At 49.3% G+C, this 19255-nt stretch overlaps 1 protein-coding gene across 9 annotated transcripts in view; it reads right to left on the reverse strand.

Annotated features, from left to right (window-relative positions):
- XPO6 (exportin 6) overlaps positions 1-19255 on the reverse strand; it is a 62270-nt gene extending 43015 nt beyond the window's left edge. For all 9 annotated transcript variants that reach the window (XM_087734803.1, XM_087734802.1, XM_087734800.1 and 6 more), the window contains exons 1-2: positions 18861-19255; positions 90-180 (exon numbers count right to left, since the gene is read on the reverse strand). In XM_087734803.1, the coding sequence (XP_087590929.1) occupies positions 90-180; positions 18861-18863 (94 nt within the window). In that variant the 5' untranslated portion in view covers positions 18864-19255. The remainder of the gene's footprint in view (positions 1-89; positions 181-18860) is intronic.

The following is a 19255-nucleotide window of genomic DNA, read 5'->3' on the forward strand; positions in this document are numbered from 1 at the left end:
TTTGTTTCACACAACCAAGTCACCTCTGCTGAGGTCTGCAGACAGCAGAAAGCAAAGGGGACCAGCCTTCAGAAGTGGCGTGAACTCACCTATCTCGCGTTTCCGCTCATTCGTTGTGCAATTGTGGAAAAACTCTGTCATTAGACTCTCCAGAGCCCGTAGCGAGGCCTCTTCAGATGCCTGGGAACGATATTTAAAGGAAGGAATTAAAACCAACTTCCACTCTGACTTGTACTCAGGAGGTCAGGATCATTCAGGTCACAGATGCACCCAAAAACCAACGTGAGCACAAAGTCCGGGGGAAGGGCAAAATAATCTGGAATTTAAACTGCTCATAGGTGTCAAGTAGCAACAAGATTTGTCCACTGCAAGTGAAAGCTTTGGACATGAAGGACCATTTCCTCAGCTGCATCAACTAACAAAAACAATACAAGAAGTTTCCTTTTTTTTTTTTTTTGGTGGCATTTCGTAATTTTAAGTTAGCTCGTCCTTGTCAGATAATTCTCACAAAACCAGCAAGTTCAAGTGAAGATGCTTTCAGATGTTTAGAGATAATAAATACAGCAATTGCACAGGGAGCACAAACTTTGAGAGGACTCCTGACACCTATTCTTTGCCTCGGTGCCACGCCGCCACCTGCAACACTGATGGTTAAGGAACTTCCAGCACTTTGAAAGGCGATATACAAGTATTCAGCTATTTGACTCAAGAAGAACATCCCCCCTCCATCCCCAAATTTAGCTTTTATTATTGGAATTCATCAGTTACAGCTCAGTGTTTATAAGTCCTAAAAAAAAAAAAATTATCAGAATTAGCACACAGCCTTTGCAAGGTCACTACAGTTTTGCAACTCTGGAGCTGGGATGATTTTATTCTTGTAACAGCGCACCACTGAGCTTTGCCTCTCCAGCTGTGCCGCATTTCCCTTACGGTCTAAGCCTGGTAATGGATACCCTTAGAAAACAGTACTGCTACAGTACAGACCATGCTATTAGTCATTCCTCTAATGTTTTCAACACATGCTATCAATAATAAATACATCGAGATTCAAGCACCGACCTTCCTCTGCACAGAAACAAAGCAAATCATTAAAGAAAACCAAAAGTTCTGCCTCAAAAGATAAAAACAGAAACAAACCCCATGACCAGCAGCCTTCTGCAAAGAGATGAGCAAGTCAGACAACTTGCAGAAACACTACGGGCTTCTGCTAGTTCCCATTTCCACGTACGGCAGCTTCCCCAAGGACCACCACGGGGCCAAGACCCTCCTCAAACAGCCTGGGGTGGGATCAACCCCCCAGGAGAACCGGCAACTCAACACAACAGCGCGGGAACACAAATTCAGCTCTACCCTCTGATCAACTGGAAAGAGATGCTCTGTAGGACACCGTGCATTTTCAATTACTTCGCAAAGGAATACTGAATTTCATCCTACCTTTCCTCTTCCTTCCCCTCCTTTTCCTTTTTAAAGCCCTGCTCTAGAAAGCAAGGACTATTTTAGCAAGAAACATTGTTAGTGGGAAATTGGCTTAAAATAACCTACAATCAAATCAAAGCCACTTTGCCAGCTTAAGCAAGATCAAGCACCCATTATCACCTCTTTAATCCATTTATACATGGTCTCTGCAAACAGTCCCTTGCACTGTAAGCTTCCCCTTGAAGCCGGCCCTTCGGCCGCCTCCTCCTGTCGGTCACCATCTCCCAGATAACAGCAACACTTTAAAAAAAAAGTGATTAAGTGGAGTCCTTAACGACATTAGGATACAGCCACACTGCCATTTCTATGAATTTCTTTCCGGGACATTGCACATGATTGCGAGTTCCTCCCAACTAGATCCAGACATACATACTCAATATTTCCGTAAATCCCTGCAGTTTACTCAACACGGAGTAAGTCTCACCAGCGGTTTCTGATACCAAACCCCCAAAGAGGACTTTCCAAACGTTTGGCAGATCAAGTTGATGCAAATTCCTCTGTAAGAAGCACTGTTCTCCCACTCCACCCTTCCACCAGCCAAGATCAAGATCACTTCAATTCACAGAGAAGTGTTAGCTCTTCACACAGGCATGGCAGAGCTCAATCGTTTTCGGATAGTTAATTCAATCCTTTAGGAAGAGTAGTTAAGACAATTTTTTTCCAAGATTCAAGATTTATTTCCTACTTTTGGAAATAAATTGCAGAGTTATCAAATCTTGAACATCTGACGTCTTCCACTGACTTCAAACTGCCTCGGCACTGATATTTTGAAGATGACGGAGCCTACTCCTAGGAACACGCTTCATCTTTGATATCAAAACACCGCCATCACAACACTCAATGTGTCAAAAGCAAAAAGAAAACAGAGAGCACAACACAAGCATTTTATGTCAAAAGCCCAGGCTGGCCAGAATCCAAGGCCAACTTGGGCAGAAAGAAACAGCGTGACCTCCGAGATTGTTTTCTTCTACTCCTTGACTTCTCCTGGCTGTTCCAGAGGTTTGGCCAAAGGGAGGTGGAGTGGCATAAATTGTCTGAAGTAATCAAAACCCAGCCCAGGATGAGCACCACAAAGCGGAGAGCCTCCCAGGTCTTCCCCCAAGTGCTACCTGATGGCCATGCCAAGTGCAGCCCCTTCTAGCTATTGGAAGGACGTAAAAAACTTCGAAACGTAGGACTTGGAGCGCGGCATTCTGCATTTGCTAATGCCTTTGGGTATTCCTCAAGTTAACCGTTCCTGGAGCATGCGGTCATCGCCCACCTTTCAAGCTCTGATAACTAGGTCATTGAGATAAAGAGGACACATGCTGCTGGAGAGCTGCAGAGGAAATTTACTGTACCTATATCCAGACACCCCAGAAAGCAGATTATTTTATGAGGCTATAATAAAACTAGAGCTGTTTGTAGGACCTGCAGCTGTACCTGCCTGTAATATTTCCAGCTGCACCTCAAGATTAGCGCTCACGTCAACACGCAGTTTGCTTTCTTCTAGGGCTCAGTGTTTACTCTGCGCTGAAGAAAAGCACAGGAAAGCATCAGCAGGGTCTGGGAAGAGAAATGCCGATGAATCCTGATTCTGAGCAGCAATGCACGGACATGAACGACTGCCTCAGTGCTGCACAGTCAGGACAAGAGTAACAGTTGGACTTGATGATCTTAAAGGTCTTTGCCAACCTAAACAATGCTACGATTCCAAGATCAAACCCCACGGGCAGTCAGAACCAGCAGCACTCGCTTCACTTTGTCTGCTCTGAAATTCAGCCATTTGCGTCATATGCAAATTTCCGTTTTCAAGGTTTTCAAGCGAAGTCGTGAAGTCTGGACCACCATTAGCAGAATTTACTATAGACTTTCTGGGTAAGGGCTGGCAGTTTACCTCAACTTCATGAGGCATTCCAAAATATTCAACTATTAAACCAGAAATACTTCCCACTCACTTTCACAGGTTATAAAATCTGACCCCTCCACCCCTGATGTTTCGGGCTACTCAGGGCTGGATCAAATGGCCAGGAAATGCTGGTTGCTCTCTTCTGTGATCCATTTAAGAAAAAAATACACAATTCTATGAATTGCAGAGCAGGTAATGCGAGCTTTTTGCCATGAAAACATTTGCAATTCACTGAAAACAGTCAAGGTGAGATCTGACGTGCCACCATCCACACCAGCTCCAATGCTTCCCATTGCCCAAATGCTATGGTTGAGCTCAGACCTGCAGGCTGCTGTGAGAGAGGAGCTCAGCCCCCAGATTCAGCAGAACCTCCAGCTGAAGATGGTGTCCTCAGTCACAGCTTCATTAGCTGAACAAGTTAGAGATACATGAAAGTTAGCAAGCGGGTCTAAATGCTAGTGCACCAACAGCTACAGATTCCTGTGTTCCAGTAGGACATCCATACTTTGACCTAGAAATTGTTTCCAAGATAGGATCACAGAACCACAGGAGGCTTTGGGCTGGCAGGGCCCTTTCCAGGCCATCCCCTCCATCCCCCTGCCATGGGCAGGGACAGCTTCAACCACATCAGGCTGCTCAGAGCCCCGTCCAGCCGGGCCTTGAAGGTTTCCAGGGATGGGGCATCTCCCACCGCTCTGGGCAACCCCTGCCACTGTCTCACCACCCTCGGCGTAAACAATTTCTTCCTTATATCCAGCCTGAATCTCCCCTCTTTCAGCTTAAAACCATCCCCCCTTGTCCTGTCGCAGCAGGCCCTGCTAAAAAGCCTGTCCCCCCCTTTCTTGTCGGCCCCCTTTCAGCACGGCAAGGCCGCAGTGAGGTCTCCCCGCAGCCTCCTCCTCTCCAGGCTGAACCCCCCCAGCTCTCAGCCTGTCCTCCCAGCAGAGCTGTGCCACCCTCGGAGCATTTCGGTGGCCTCCCCTGGCCCCGCTCCAACAGCCCCATGTCCTTCCCGTGCTGAGGACCCCCGAGCTGGACGCGGGGCTCCAGGGGGGTCTCCCCCGAGCGGAGCAGAGGGGCAGAATCCCCCCCTTGCCCCGCTGCCCACGCTGCGGGGGATGCAGCCCAGGAGACGCTTGGCTTTCTGGGCTGCCAGAGCACATGGCCGGCCCATGGCCAGCTTTTCATCCCCCAGCACCCCCAAGGCCTTCTCGGCAGGGCTGCTCTCCACCCCTCCATCCCCCAGCCTGTGCTGATACCGGGGGTTGCCCCCACCCAGGTGCAGGACCTTGCACTTGAAGCATCTCGGAGAGATGTGTCACAGCCGATTCTCCCCAAAATAGGTGCCATTAACTACTGCCATGCTACCTTGGGTCCGTGTCGCACGGACCGGGCAAGCATCAGGTCTGCCCCAAGCCTGCTGTTCCTGAAATTGCCCTGTCTGATCTGAGCATGACTTGATGTGGATCAGGGTGGGAGAGAGCCACTGTCAATCTATGTCCTTACCATCCCCAGTTTTGCCTCATTAAGTTTGCAGAAGGTGTTTCATTAACAGTTATCAAACTAGAGGTGTGTAGCTGCTTACTCATACCATTTATCTATGAACTCCAACCTTTAATACACCCAGAAAAATGACGGATTCGCAGCTGAGACTACAGCTTCCTATTTTGACAGAATTATGAGATTTGCTACCAAGAACTTGCGCATTCAAAGACATTCTCTGTCCACCAAAGTACCAAAAGAAGGATCGACAAAGCTGATTTCATGGCTATTGTTTGATTACAGTTGAAGGTGTATGAGCCATTAACTGATTTCTGTTGATTAAGGAAAAAAAATAGTAATAGCTGCTAACGTACCGCATTTTAGGCTGTTGAAACTCCAGTTCCCAGCACCTCAATAAGGCTCTAGAAAAGCCAGATCTTTGTACCTTGCTGCTTAAACCAGGACTCCATAAGAAGTTCGGTTTAGCCCGTAGTCTGTGACTGAAGCATTCGGGTAGGACGCGTTAATCATCCAACTCTGGCGTCTTACAGAGGAACGATTTTTTAGATTGCAATTTGGACATTGCACATTTACTTTAATAGAAGGTACAACACTAATTTCAGTTTGCATATAACCAAAGACAACAACCCTCCCTTAAAAAAGTACCTGATCATTCTGGAAGATACGAAAGTGCTTTAGAAAGCTATTTCCATTTTCTCCAGAAGTGCTTTCATTTAGAGTTCACTTCCTATCTTTTTTTACTTCATTTTATGCTCTCTAAAGCGATTGTTTCTTTTAGAGGAAAGCTTTCCTCTAATGCTTTGCCATAAAAACACAAGCTGTTAACCTTTTAATGTTTGCTATTAACAGCTCAGTAGAGTATCGATCATACAAACGATGCTCTAAATATGGCAAGGCAGGCTGACGACAATTGTAAGAGGAGGGTTATGTCTGTTGGTTTTTTTCCTAATGTGTTTGGAAATGGCTATCACTCCAAGACAAAATTAAGGTAATCCCTCTACAAAGCTTTTTTTTTTTTTTTTTTTTTTTTTAAGATGACGTTAATTGTGGCTGCAATCTTACAAAGGTGACTTCGACCGTCCTTCAGGCAGCGCTGGAACGCCGTCCTTGGGGGTGGAAGGATGGATTTTACACCACAAAAGCTGAACCTTAAAAACACCTTTTTCAACGGCAGGTAGGAAACACGCTTGCACCGCTGAACCCCAGAGGCCTTCACTGCAGATCTAAACCCCCTTCAACGTCTCTTTAAATAAAGAAGACGGGATCGCTCCGTTCGGAAGCCGTTATTCACCACCCCTCTGCACCCCATCACGTTTTTAATGCAGACGCCTACTCTTGTTCCATCCCTCCCTTCAATACCTGCACTGCTGAAGCACTTTTCACACTGTAGCTAACACCTACCAGCCCATAAAGCCTCCCTACACCATTTACCGAGAGCAAATGTAGATATTTTTCCACCACGGCACTGACTTCCTAATTTTTTTGAGCCTGCTTCTACATCCCCTTCCTACCCACCCTGTCTCCTACCATCGCCAGTGCAAGACAGAGCCCAGCCCAATTCAGCCTCCTCCTGGTTATCAAGGTTTGGATCTCATCTCATTCCACCCAGCTCTGCTAAAATGAGTATCAGCTACATCTACCAGCTTGTGCTCTTCACTGGCAACTCTTCCAGGAGAGCACACAACGTGAGACCCCCTCCTTTGCAGCGTTCCCAGCAGGAACTGCTATAATGCGCTGCCTTCTTCGTGCCATGGGGTGGAGAAAAGAAAAATCACGCACGCACCACAAAGGCAGCTGCTGGTATAAAATAACTCATCCTTTGCTAAATTACACGGCCCCATCCTCTTCCACCTCGGAGCCTTCGGCTTCCAATGTTGTGTGGTTAATTAATAGTAGTTACACACATACAAACACAAGCCACTACGCTTTATCTGCTCAATTTTCTTCCTTCTATTATTTTTATATTTTTTTTAGCATTGTAGATAATTTTTAAGGAAACTCAGTCGAGGCTAATTTAATCATACATATACCTAACGTCCATATGTACTAAGGTAATAATTTACTCATTGAAGAATTACTAGGGTAATTCTTTCAGAGCCCCTCCCTGCCCAAGCCCTACCGTAACACGATAATGAACAGGTAAGTTAGCGATTACACTCTCAGAGAGCTGGTGGGTCATCTCAAGCCTCCTTGTGCGGGTCACGAAAGCCTTCTTTTGGAGCTGTCAGAAAAGCGCAGATATTATCACCGCTTCGGTGAACCCCCGTAACAGCCTTGGGTCACTCGATGCAGTGAAGTTCACAAAAGAACTGAAGCACGGGATTATTTTTAGCAACAAAAGCAGAATTATGAAGTGTTTTTAAAAGAGTTGTACGACACCCAACACATCCTCTAGAAAGGATGATTGCACGCTACCGAGCGGCAGAGCCGTGCAGCTCAGAGGCAGTGTTCTTTACTACGTTTAATCATTCCCAACTAACAATTTTAGGGTTTCACACTTATTCCCAGGGTCTCCTTACCAGTATAACTCAGGCAGAAGCCTTAAATTAGGAGACAGCACGCAGACCCTGCAACATACGTGCTCCCCGGCAGTACACCGCTGATGGTATCAAGACACAGCTCGGCCTTTATTCTCAGTTTCCTCGTTGCGTTTCAGAGATGTTTTTGTGGTTTAATGAACCGAAACTAGACTCGGCTTCACTCTGTGCTTTGAGAACAGCTCGGGCTCCCGGTGCCATTTCAAGAGACCTCCTGGCTGCAGAACACATCCCGCTTACCTGGGTCATTCGTTTCAAGAGCCGCGACTTTGGCGGTTCACTAATGAGACTTAGATTTTGCAAACTCATTTCTCTTATACCACAATTTAAGCAAAAAAAAAAAAATCTACTATAAAAGCCATGAATTACTGTCCTACCTCAAGGCAATCGACGGAGGAATAAAGGCACTACGCTACTCTGTCTCCCTGCTGCTCCAGGCCCTTCTGCCTGTACAACTCAGCACCCCAGCCTGCATTTCAGGAATCAACGTCTTTTATTTAAAAATCAGCTAAGGACTAAAAATGACCACAGGCTGAACACTACCGCGTGGAACAGGCTACGGAGAGCCTGATTTCTCAAACAGGATAAAGAGATCATCTTACCTGTAAACACCGCCTGCTACGCGAGTTATCAGGCACCTTTTTGAATACCTAAGGGATCTTATTTCTTAAATCTTCTTGTACAGGCAGGTTCAGTTACCCAGGTTTCAGGTTTTAAGGTTGAACTTTGACTAACAGGCTCAAGTGTCCGAGACTGATTCTTTCTAAACTGATAACTTAATTCACATAATCAAGCCCAGCAGCCAGCGTCTCCTCCACTGAGCATTTCGCCTTTGCTTTGCCGTATACAAAAGCTGCTCATTACATGGAAACACAACAAGCATAGAAATTCAACACCTAGGGGTTCTCTTAGAAACCCACTGAAGGAATAAAATCATAGCAAGGTGACATAAGCAAGGTAAGATTTAGGCACAGCGCCGTTACGAGCTACGCTCTTGCCGAGGATGAGCACGAGAGCAATGTACGGGCCCCTGCCGCCTGGCAAAGGCTGGCCACGTGCCGACGACTTGCCAATTGATTTATTGTGGTTTAGCTGCCGGAAAAGACTTAGCAACACATTATTTCCCCAAACAAGTAGTTGCTAAAATAATGATATGCAGATTAGAAGTGTAGAAGTATCCAAAGCAGACTACTCGGCATCGTACGACTGCATATCACCGCAGCACCGGGGTCCCCGGTGGGCGCAGGTGGCACCAGCGTCACTTTTTGGACTCAGGACTTAAATTTGACAATCCAGCTACAGTCACGAGACTTTCCTCCGTAGACACTCGGTTCAGAGAGTTCTCAGCTGCTGTCCACCACTTTTTAAGCCACCACTGATACCAACTTTTCGGTTTGGGTGTTATCAGAAAAAACAAGCCATAAAGTCACAGTATGCTCTTCAGATGGACACCGCACGAGGTTGATCCTCTGCCAAGGGTGGCCAGCTGGGCTCGTGCCGCTTTCCAGATGCTAAAATACTGCAGGGTGACTCTGGTTCTCTCCCAGAGTACAGACGTAACTTAAACTCTTCCAGCGAAGCCTAGAAACTCGCATCTCTAGAGGGAACAGTTCTGCAATCTCAGTGTTTGGGTCCATCCTTTCACCTCACCTCCTCCCTTCGCCGGGTTCCCCGGGATGTGCCACGCTTCAAACCAGCCTGCGACACCTTGGAGGGAGATCCCGTCCTTTCTTGTACGGCGACGCTCGTGCGGGAGCTCCGGGATGACGGTCACGGGGTACAAATCACTTCCCTTTTCTCTGCATCAGCAAATCCAGGCTTGCACAAACAGGACCACAGGGCTGGCCCAAAGAAACGCCTGCAACTCAACTCATTTGGAGGTAACACCCTGCCATTTTAGGTGAAGTAACCTGAGTTTTAAAAGGGCAGGTGGGAAAAAGAGCCCAAGGCCATACTATTTTAGACACAAGTATGTTGGTGGGGAAGGTATTTGTGGAGGGAATAAAAAGCTCCTTACAAAAATTATTTATAAAAATAAAAAGGTTTTAAGAAAAATGCTTGCATCTTCTTACTCAAACGGTCCAGAACAATCAACAGATGAGCAGCAGCATGTAAAATGAACTTACGAAAGGTAGAAAGTACGGCCTTTTTAGTTGAAGTCAATTTTAAAAAACACACCTATCTTCAAGTTTTAACCGAGTCTTCCTACAAAGAACGCTATTCTTGCTCTCACAGATGCCTATGCGACACTTCAAAAATGCTAAAAAGCTCGCTCCTCACCACTTCTTCAAATGTGGCAGCTCCTTTAACCGAGGCTAGAAAAAAGATGCGTAAGTGATAGGAGTCTGGCAACCTGGCACGCTTGCGTATCAGTACTAAGCTGCCCAAGATGCATTAACAGATTTTTTAAAAACGCTTCTCCAATACTTCACGGTCTGCAAAGCTGCAAATAAGCCCTTATTTATCTCAGCCTACAGAAAATTCACAAAAATACCCGGATAAACACTCTGAATTGCAGTTGTCTGCAATCCTAACTTAAGGAGTCTCTGAAAGTATGCACATATGCAGAGCTGGAAATGGAAAGCACTAGGACAAGCAAAAAAGAAAGCGAATGTAAGAAGAAAACAATTATTCAGCATGTTTCTTAAAGTGGCACTTCTATTCAGATGCAGCTCCATCTACAGAAAGGCAAACCCCCGCTGAGATTTCAACTGCGCTGACACAGCCCAGCTGCTCCTTTTCCAGGTAGTTCTCCCACGTCCACTTCTGCCGGGCAGGATTCAGCCCATTACCTTGGGGAAAAACTCTCCCAACACCAGACTACGCAAAGTGACATCCGTGCGAGGTTTATGGCAAACTTAGGAGACGGATTACACCTTACCCAATATATTACAGCAACCAGACCTGATTTCCAAGGAGGTATGATTACACTACACAAAAAAATGATATAAGACCCTCACCCCCTGTCAAAGAGAGGAAAAAAAGACCGCGTTATTGCAAGTTTAATTCCTGGCAAGGGCATTACAACTTGTTTTGGGCATTTAAGAGTGTATAATGGAACTATCACGGATAACGCTTATCATGGGAATAACTCGGCAAGACCTTTTTTTTTTTTTAATTTTAAATGTTTCCAAAGGACAGCACATTCAGGAAGAACTCTAGTCCACTTAAAAGAAAAACAAGATGTTGGTATCTGCAATGCTTCTGCACTTTGGGGTATTTCACAAGAGCAGTCTGCTGCTCACCCTTGCATCTCCTGCAGCTCTGGGGCGACCGTCTGTGCAGCCCCCGGGGAAGGCTGCAGGGAGATCTGCCCGGGGAGCGGGGGGCTCCGAGGGGCCGATACAGGGCTATCCTTCCCAGGATCGAGAGGCTCCCACGGGCCGATACAGGGCTATCCTTCCCAGGAGCAGGGGGCTCCAACGGGCCGATACAGGGCTATCCTTCCCAGGATCGAGGGGCTCCAACGGGCCGATACAGGGCTATCCTTCCCGGGAGCGGGGGGCTCCCACGGGCCGATACAGGGCTATCCTTCCCGGGAGCGGGGGGCTCCCACGGGCCGATACAGGGCTATCCTTCCCGGGAGCGGGGGGCTCCCACGGGCCGATACAGGGCTATCCTTCCCAGGATCGAGGGGCTCCAACGGGCTGATACAGGGCTATCCTTCCCAGGAGCAGGGGGCTCCAACGGGCCGATACAGGGCTATCCTTCCCAGGATCGAGGGGCTCCAACGGGCCGATACAGGGCTATCCTGCCCAGGAGCGGGGGGCTCTGAGGGGCCGATACAGGGCTATCCTTCCCGGGAGCGGGGGGCTCCCACGGGCCGATACAGGGCTATCCTTCCCAGGATCGAGGGGCTCCGACGGGCCGATACAGGGCTATCCTTCCCGGGAGCGGGGGGCTCCCACGGGCCGATACAGGGCTATCCTTCCCAGGATCGAGAGGCTCCCATGGGCCAATACAGGGCTATCCTTCCCGGGAGCGGGGGGCTCCCACGGGCCGATACAGGGCTATCCTTCCCAGGATCGAGGGGCTCCAACGGGCCGATACAGGGCTATCCTTCCCAGGATCGAGGGGCTCCAACGGGCCGATACAGGGCTATCCTTCCCGGGAGTGGGGGGCTCCGACGGGCCGATACAGGGCTATCCTTCCCGGGAGCGGGGGGCTCCGACGGGCCGATACAGGGCTATCCTTCCCAGGATCGAGGGGCTCCCACGGGCCGATACAGGGCTATCCTTCCCGGGAGCGGGGGGCTCCCACGGGCCGATACAGGGCTATCCTTCCCAGGAGCGGAAGGCTCCTACGGGCACGCAACTAGACTTTGGTCAACATGACCCAGCCCGCTTCATCAAGCGCTAGCAGGAAACAAGAAAAAGCAGCCTTTTCCTCCTTCCCCCTTCCCCCATCTATCACAAACCATTTCTCCTGGTCTCCTGGGATGCTGGCGGGAGCAGAGGAGCCGCGGGTGCAGCCCTCAGACAGGGATGGGAGCGGGATACAGCCTTGCTGCTGAGCACCTACCTCACATTTGCACCACAGAGATTATAGGCTATGGATTGCATCGTCCTCCTCTTTTTTTCCCCCCCCTCTATGTTTGCAAAAAGAAAGCCAAGGAATTGTAGAAAATTCAATCTTCTCTCCATAAGCGAAGGAACTGGGCAATGGTACGGGGCGGGAAACGACACAAAGCTAACCACTACCGTGGCTCTCTCTGCTGCATCCCTTCCAGATCTTGATTTTAAACACACTGTTCTTCGACTCCAGAGAAACAACCACTGAGACAAACTTCAGTGGAAGAAACCGCCCTCAATCCCAAAGAAAAGGACTAGTGGTATCGCAACGCAGAAGAAATCTGTTCTGGTTTTGCCCATGGAAGCAGGAGAGAATCAACCAAGCGCAACACAGATTTTTTCAGACAAAATTCTCTCTCGTAAGGAAAAAAGAAAACACTCTTTCCTCCTTTAGGCTGCGTCCCCTGCATTCAATGCTGACTTTGGCGTCCTGACAAGCCAGTATACAAAACAGATGAGTACGCTCCTTTCTCAAGAGAGGGGACAAAAAGGAATCACGACAATCCCTCTTGGGAAGAAATTCATGCTGCAATTAAAGCCGTGATAAAATATTACGGCAAACTGCTAAAAATACACACAGACTTGCAGACCCAGCCACAAACTTGGAGATGCTGAAACAAACAAAAGATAATTTGGGGCACGAATGCAAAGCGCTGGGAAATGGTAAAAGAAATGTAATTCTGGGTGCGATCCCCATAGGAGAGGGATCAGGGAAGATTGGGGGGGGGGGCCGGAATTTAAGGAATTTGTGATGTTGCTAGAAGAGCCTGAAACACTTCAGGTGGAGTGAAAGCTTCCTATCCTGACTGCAAATAGAAAACTAGATAAAGAAAGCAGTAAAAGATGCATGTGTAGGGAGCATGGTTGGAAAAAAGTTGCTTCACCGCAGAAACACCTTTCATAAGCATGAGCTGCTCCTGAGCCCAGGCTCGGAGAAGCTGCGCCGTTCCCGACCTTCCCGAGGACCCACTCCATGTCTGGCCACAGAAAGACACCCCAGCGGCTGCCTGGATGTTCAACTTCATCATCAGTAGGGGAAAAAGCCAATTGCTACACATTTTACCTCTACAGCCAGTGTTCTAAATGTTTTATTTTGACAAAACAAAGCTGGCAAACACCTTATTTTTTTCTCCCGAAGTAGAAGATTGCCACGTTAACACCTGGGATGCAGGTGACCCAAATACAAATATAGTTACTAATAGGAAATATCTGCTGACTGAGAAAGGATAATGATCCGGAAGGATTTTAGGACACATTATTCTACCAGCCAGGTATCAGTCTATGCGCGTAAAAGCTGCTTTTTTTAAAAATTTTGCATATTCAACATCTGTTAAGAAATATAATAATAAGAGCAGCTCCTTCTCCCTGATCTAAATGGCAACACCTAATAATGTGCATTAAAATAACCAAACAGAAGACGAATTCCCCGCGGCTTTTCGGCATCCGCACACTGAGCGATCTCTTTGCAGCACCGAACCCCACTGCATCAGCTTAGTGGTACATGGCAGGTTTTCATGCTTTCCTACCAAAATAATCCCAACAACCAACGCTCATTTATCAGCGGATTGCCATGATGATCATCCAGCAGAAAGAAGCTTTTCGAGTTAGTTTAGTAGATCTCGAGGCTCAACAATTTTGCCTTAATACCTTTTAGTCCATCTGGAGACAGCGCAGCCTACATTTAGCTACCCAGCTCTTTGAAGTATGGCATATGCACTGTAGTTATAGATCCTGAAAGGTCTGTACAACCATTCCACTAAATTAGCTATTTTCCTCAGAGAAAAAAGCTTTCATTCTGGGGGAAGCATCCTTAACAGCCATGCTCGAGACCAGCTTTCCTGCTACAAACTCCGTTCTGATTCCCTTTTCTTCTAACTCCGCCAAAAGGGACACAGGGGTTCAGCTTTCGCCCAGGGCCACCGCGGGCAGACGCTCCGGCCGCGGCTCTCGCAGCAGGCAGAGCTGCCCACCCGGCCGCGCACCACGCCGGCTTTGCTGCACGGCTAGTAAGTACATGAAACAGTTCGCCAGCGTGAAGCCTCGGCTCCCGTTTCGTGATTTAATAAAGCGGGGATGATAAAGGGGCACAGAAAGTTACCGACATGACTTGAAAGCCAAAAAAGGAAGCCAGATGTTGGAGCCGAGGCTAGAACTTCGAAGTTCCTATTCTCTTGTTTCTTTACTCAGTAGAGTGAGTCAGAATGGCTTTAAAAAGGTTTACTTTTATTTTTAAACTGTGTACTTTAAGGGGATATACAGAAAGCTGACAACTTCAGAGTGCTACGCCACAGCGGTCTAGTTTTGATGCTGCACATCGGCCAGCAGTGTGAGAGCAGGCGCTGCCTGGGGGAGGGGACGACACGCTCCAGCTCCCTTTTGGTCTCAAAAACCTCCCGTGGAGCAGAAGCCACCTCGCCGTGTGCGAGCGCTTCCCGCCTGCCACGGCACAGGCAGCGTGCTGGGTGACGGGGAGCTTTACCGTCTTCTCCATCACTTGTTATGGGAAGGCATTCCCATAGCTCACCTGCTTCAGGACCCGGAGGCAGCAACCCAAAGGTGATTTCAGCGTCTCTAGCGCGACGGGACAGCCAGGCAGAGGGTTTTTGCAAAAGCAAGAAGCTGCTGCTGCCTCCTGCCTCAATGATGTCCTCAGCCACCTGCACAGCGGGCATCAGGAGCAGGCCAACAAACATGGGATAGTTATCATAGAACCATGGAATCGTTAAGGTTGGAAAAGCCCTTTAAGATCATCAAGTCCAACCATTAACCCAGCACTGCCAAGCCCACCACTAAACCATGTCCCTCAGCACCACATCTCCCTGGCTTTTAAATCCCTCCAGGGATGGGGACTCAGCCCCTGCCCTGGGCAGCCTGGGCCAGGGCCTGACAGCCCTTTGGGGGAAGAAGTTTTTCCCAATATCCAACCCAAACCTGCCCTGGCGCAGCTTGAGGCCGTTCCCTCTCATCCCATCGCTTGTTCCTGGGGAGAAGAGACCGACCCCCCCGGCTCCAGCCTCCTTTCAGGCCGTTGCAGAGAGCGATGAGGGCTCCCCTCAGCCTCCTCTTCTCCAGGCTGAGCCCCCCCAGCTCCCCCAGCCGCTCCTCCCCAGCCTTGGGCTCCAGCCCCTGCCCCAGCCTCGCTGCCCTGCTCTGGCCACGCTCCAGCCCCTCCATGGCCGCCTTGGGGTGAGGGGCCCAAGTTCACAGCCCACAGACCTGATCTAACCTTAGGGCCACCAGCTCAGCTACACTGACATACATATTAAACGTGAGCTATTTTGGTAATTCAGCAGCAAGCTCCTTGGTAACCAAGAGCGCCAGAATAACCTATGGCTCACCACCAATACCTGGCTAGATATGCTGCAGTCCAGACATACTTCATGCTTTAGCAAATGGAAGGCTTAAGCCATCGTCAGGTCTCCAAAGGAAGCTTTAAGCACAAGAAAATGACAGCACTTACTGCTAAAAAAAAAAAAAAAAACTGGAAGGTGATAATAGGGGCTATAAAATAAAAGCTAGGATGCTGCTCTGGAAAACGTAGAAAGATTCAAGCTACACACGCCCACTGCCTACTTCCATTTTTGCAAGCTATATTTGCTTCATGCAGAACAGGGACACAAGCTCCTTTGGATCTGCTCTTGCTACTTCTATTACCTGCTCCCCACTTTGCTCCACCTTCACGAGGCCTAGCGAGAACCTGAAAGAAGAGAGGCTTGTTTTGTAACTAAAGCCAACAGGTTTGAGCAGCCTGTTTGCAGTTCTCCAACTGAAGGGTTGACTTCCTCATCTTTAAATCTGCTACCTAACACAAGAGCATTTCCTGGAAGAAGTCCCTTTTCCTAAGCTGTTCTAGTCACTGGCGGGTTACAAATCCCAGATAATTGAAGAATACAGGTAATCACCTGACTTCCAACCTCATGTGGGAGTCACGAATGCACTTGCCAGGTGACTGATACGGCTCAGGAGATCATAACCGAGCTCTGATGGCTTCAGAGGTGTTCATCTTCGCTAGTGGAAGCGGAAAAAAGGTGAAAGAATGAGCAATGAGACAAATGCATAGCTTATTTGGATGCAAAACACAAATGCCTTCAAGGACTAGTTCCACAAACAATATTTATTTTGAAGCTGTTCACTAAAATCATCTAGAAGGATCCTAAGAGTTGACTGGGAAACCATATTAATACTTTCTGCTCTATTAAAGAATAGAAAAGCTTTAAGCGTGCCACCTGAGCGCATAAGTTGGAGCTAGTTACTCTGCATTTAGGTTAACTTGACTCCGCAGAAATCCACTGGAGAAGCCTGTATTTTACAATACTCTTATTTTCTCTACAAAGATGTCACGACATCACCAACATTGACATCTTTTTGCGCAGAAAGCCATAAACCGGGCACTGTAAAGAACTATTTAGCAGACATGCAACGTGTGTTAATAGTCTGGCATGCCACAAGCACGTAATAACCACCACACATGGTACGACAACCAGAAAGCTTGACGCAGCAGGGCTGCTCTTTACGAATACCTCAGAAAGCAAAAGAATGATTCAAGCTTCCTGTGAAATTAAAGAGCTTTTTAATGGCGGCTTAAGATTTCTGAGCCATTAGTGGCATCTAAGCACAGCAAACTGGCCCCTGCTCCACGACGCGCGTACGATTTCCGAGCGCACTGCGCATCACTGGTTTCCCCTCCTGCCTTGATGGGTGCTCTGACTTTACAACTTGTTCTCAACATTCCCTCCCAGTTAATCACGCTCTAACTCGTTACTGCTCCCATTGCTTACTCCTTTCCATATCAACCCGATTCAACGAATAAAATCTGCTTCCACAAGTCTGTATTTTTGACAGCAGAGTTTAATTATGTTTTATTTGTTCCCAGTATGCCTTACAGCACCTCATCTTCACACTTTTCCAACTGTTTCCGGGAAGGAGGGTACACTAGCAGCAGAACATGCCCATCTGTAAGCTACAAGGGAATGGGAACATAAGGAAAATCTTGCACAGTAGTCACATGATGAGTTACAACAGTAAATTCTGCAGTACAGCCTGATGACTGCTTCTCAACTTCCAAAGCCAGTACTCTGGCTTGGAGCTGAACCAACTATTCAAGGGGAAAAAGAAAACAAGGTGTAATTCAGGAGGCTAAATATGCATGTCTGTGTTAAGGCAAGGGAAGAACTAAAAAGTCCTTTTGCCACCTGCAATTATTAGTGCACACCCTGAAGCACAAAACTCTGTAACCCCTTTCCACATGCAGAGCTACAGTTTGTTACAGACGACTGGTCTACCAAATTCTCCAAACTTAACCACAGTATTTCATAGAATCGTTAAGGTTGAAAAGGACCGCTGAAATCATCGAGCCCAACTGCTACCCTAACTGCCAGGCCACCTCTAAACCCTGTCCCTCAGCACCACATCCACACGGTTTTGGACACTTCCAGGGACTGTGATTGCACCCCTGCCCTGGGCAGCCTGGGCCAGGGCCTGACCGCTCTCTCCGGGAAGAAATTTTTCCTAATATCCAATCTAAATCTCCCCTGGCGCTCTTTATTCATCTTTGTGAACCAGGTGTATTCACTAAAAAGAATCCACCGGAAGACTATCACCCTTTGTTCTATCTTTGCCTGAAGACAAATCCAGAAAGACCCGTGACATTCGGCAGAGAAGCCCGGAGTCCACCCTGAGCAGGCAGGCACATCCCTCCGACCCATCAGGGCGCACACAGACCCAGCAGTAGCAGGCTGCTACTTGTATTTATTGAGGAGATCATACCCCACCCCAGCAGACACCGTACGGAGCAGCAAAGCCTCTCAAAGGGACTAATGAATTTCAACTTAAATGGGCTACAGAGAGAAAGGTTTCAATAAACTAGCAACAAATGGTACCAGGAACACAGCAAACAACGTGCAGATGTGATTATTTTGGCTCTTGGGTGAAGAAATTCACAACTGCAAACCACGATCCCAGCTTCCCAAAGAAGAGGGGTGCAAGGCCTGAGCCTACGTTATCGATGACAGCTGAAACTAAAAAGTGGCTGAAAACTAGATCAGTAATACTGCCTTCGCCCCGTGGGACTCTCTGGGTGAGACAGGAGAGAAAGCAGTTTTCCATGAGCAGATCCGGGGCTCCCGAACATCTCTCTACTTACTGACCAACTGCAAAGTACACGTTTGTGGCTTTCCTTTGTCAACCCAGTAAATTCTGGGTTTCCCTGCAGGTAAAACAAGGGAAAAATAAGAACGGCGGTTGTTACTTAGCACAGCACTGCCAGCGCTTGGTATGGCGACGGCGAGCAACCTCACGATCCCCTGAAGCCAGATTTCCACCTACCAGCCCCGCAAGCCTGCCTGCGTGCACCCCAGGGATTAAAGACGCCTTCTCTTGCTTCTTATCAAGAGAAAAAACAGATTGTGCAAATCAAAGCACGCCGTATCTCCGCTCTGTATCTCTCGGTAGGACTGTGCGCAGCTGCAAACCAGTATCTACAGCAGAATTAAATAATGCTCTGCACGGAAAGGAATCGGGGTCATTCCTGAAGCTTGGCCCAGGCCAAACCGGAGCGAACGGGGCGCGTTCACGCCTGCCACCGGAGAAAACCCGTGATTCCCCACACCCGCGAACGCTCCCAGGAAGCGTTTTTGCCTCCACAGCTTTTTAAAACCCCTCCCCAGAGCGGCTCTGGGGGCGCAGGCCGCCCCGCACACCCCCGCGCCCCCGGGGCCTGCAGGCCGCCCCGCACACCCCCGCGCCCCCGGGGCCTGCAGGCCCCGCGGCCGGGCCGCTGCCCAGGCCGCTCCCCGTGCCCCTGAGGGCCGGCGGGCCCGGGGCAGGCCGCAGGCCCCGCCGGAGCCCTCCCCGCCCCGCCGGGCCCCGCTCCCCGCCCGCACTCACCATGGCTGCCGGCGGCTCCCGCGGGGCGGCTCTAGGCAGGGCGCCGCGCTCCGCTCATCTCATGGCCGGCGGCGGGGCCTCCCCGCCCATGCACCGGCGAGCCCCCCCGCCGGCCTCAGAGCCCCAGCCACCGGCAGGCGGCTCCCCCCCTCCCCTGCCCGGAGAACCGCCGCCTCCCAGCCCCCGGGCCTCCCCCGACCGGCGGGGACGGGGAGCCCCGGGGCGCTGGGAAGGGCCGGCGGAGGGCAGGCCCGGGAGGGCGCGGCGCTCGCCGCTGGAAGGGACGGGGCGGGAGGGGAAGGGGAGCGCGGCCCGGCCCGGCGCGGCGGCTGTCGGTGCGGCCGGTGGCTACGCCAGGCGCATCCCGCCGCGCACCGGGGAGAGGCGGCGCTGCC

Source organism: Nipponia nippon, unplaced genomic scaffold (genome assembly GCF_047370975.1).
Source record: "Nipponia nippon isolate SJK-2023a ecotype South Korea unplaced genomic scaffold, ASM4737097v1 scaffold_5, whole genome shotgun sequence".
NCBI lineage: Eukaryota > Metazoa > Chordata > Aves > Pelecaniformes > Threskiornithidae > Nipponia > Nipponia nippon.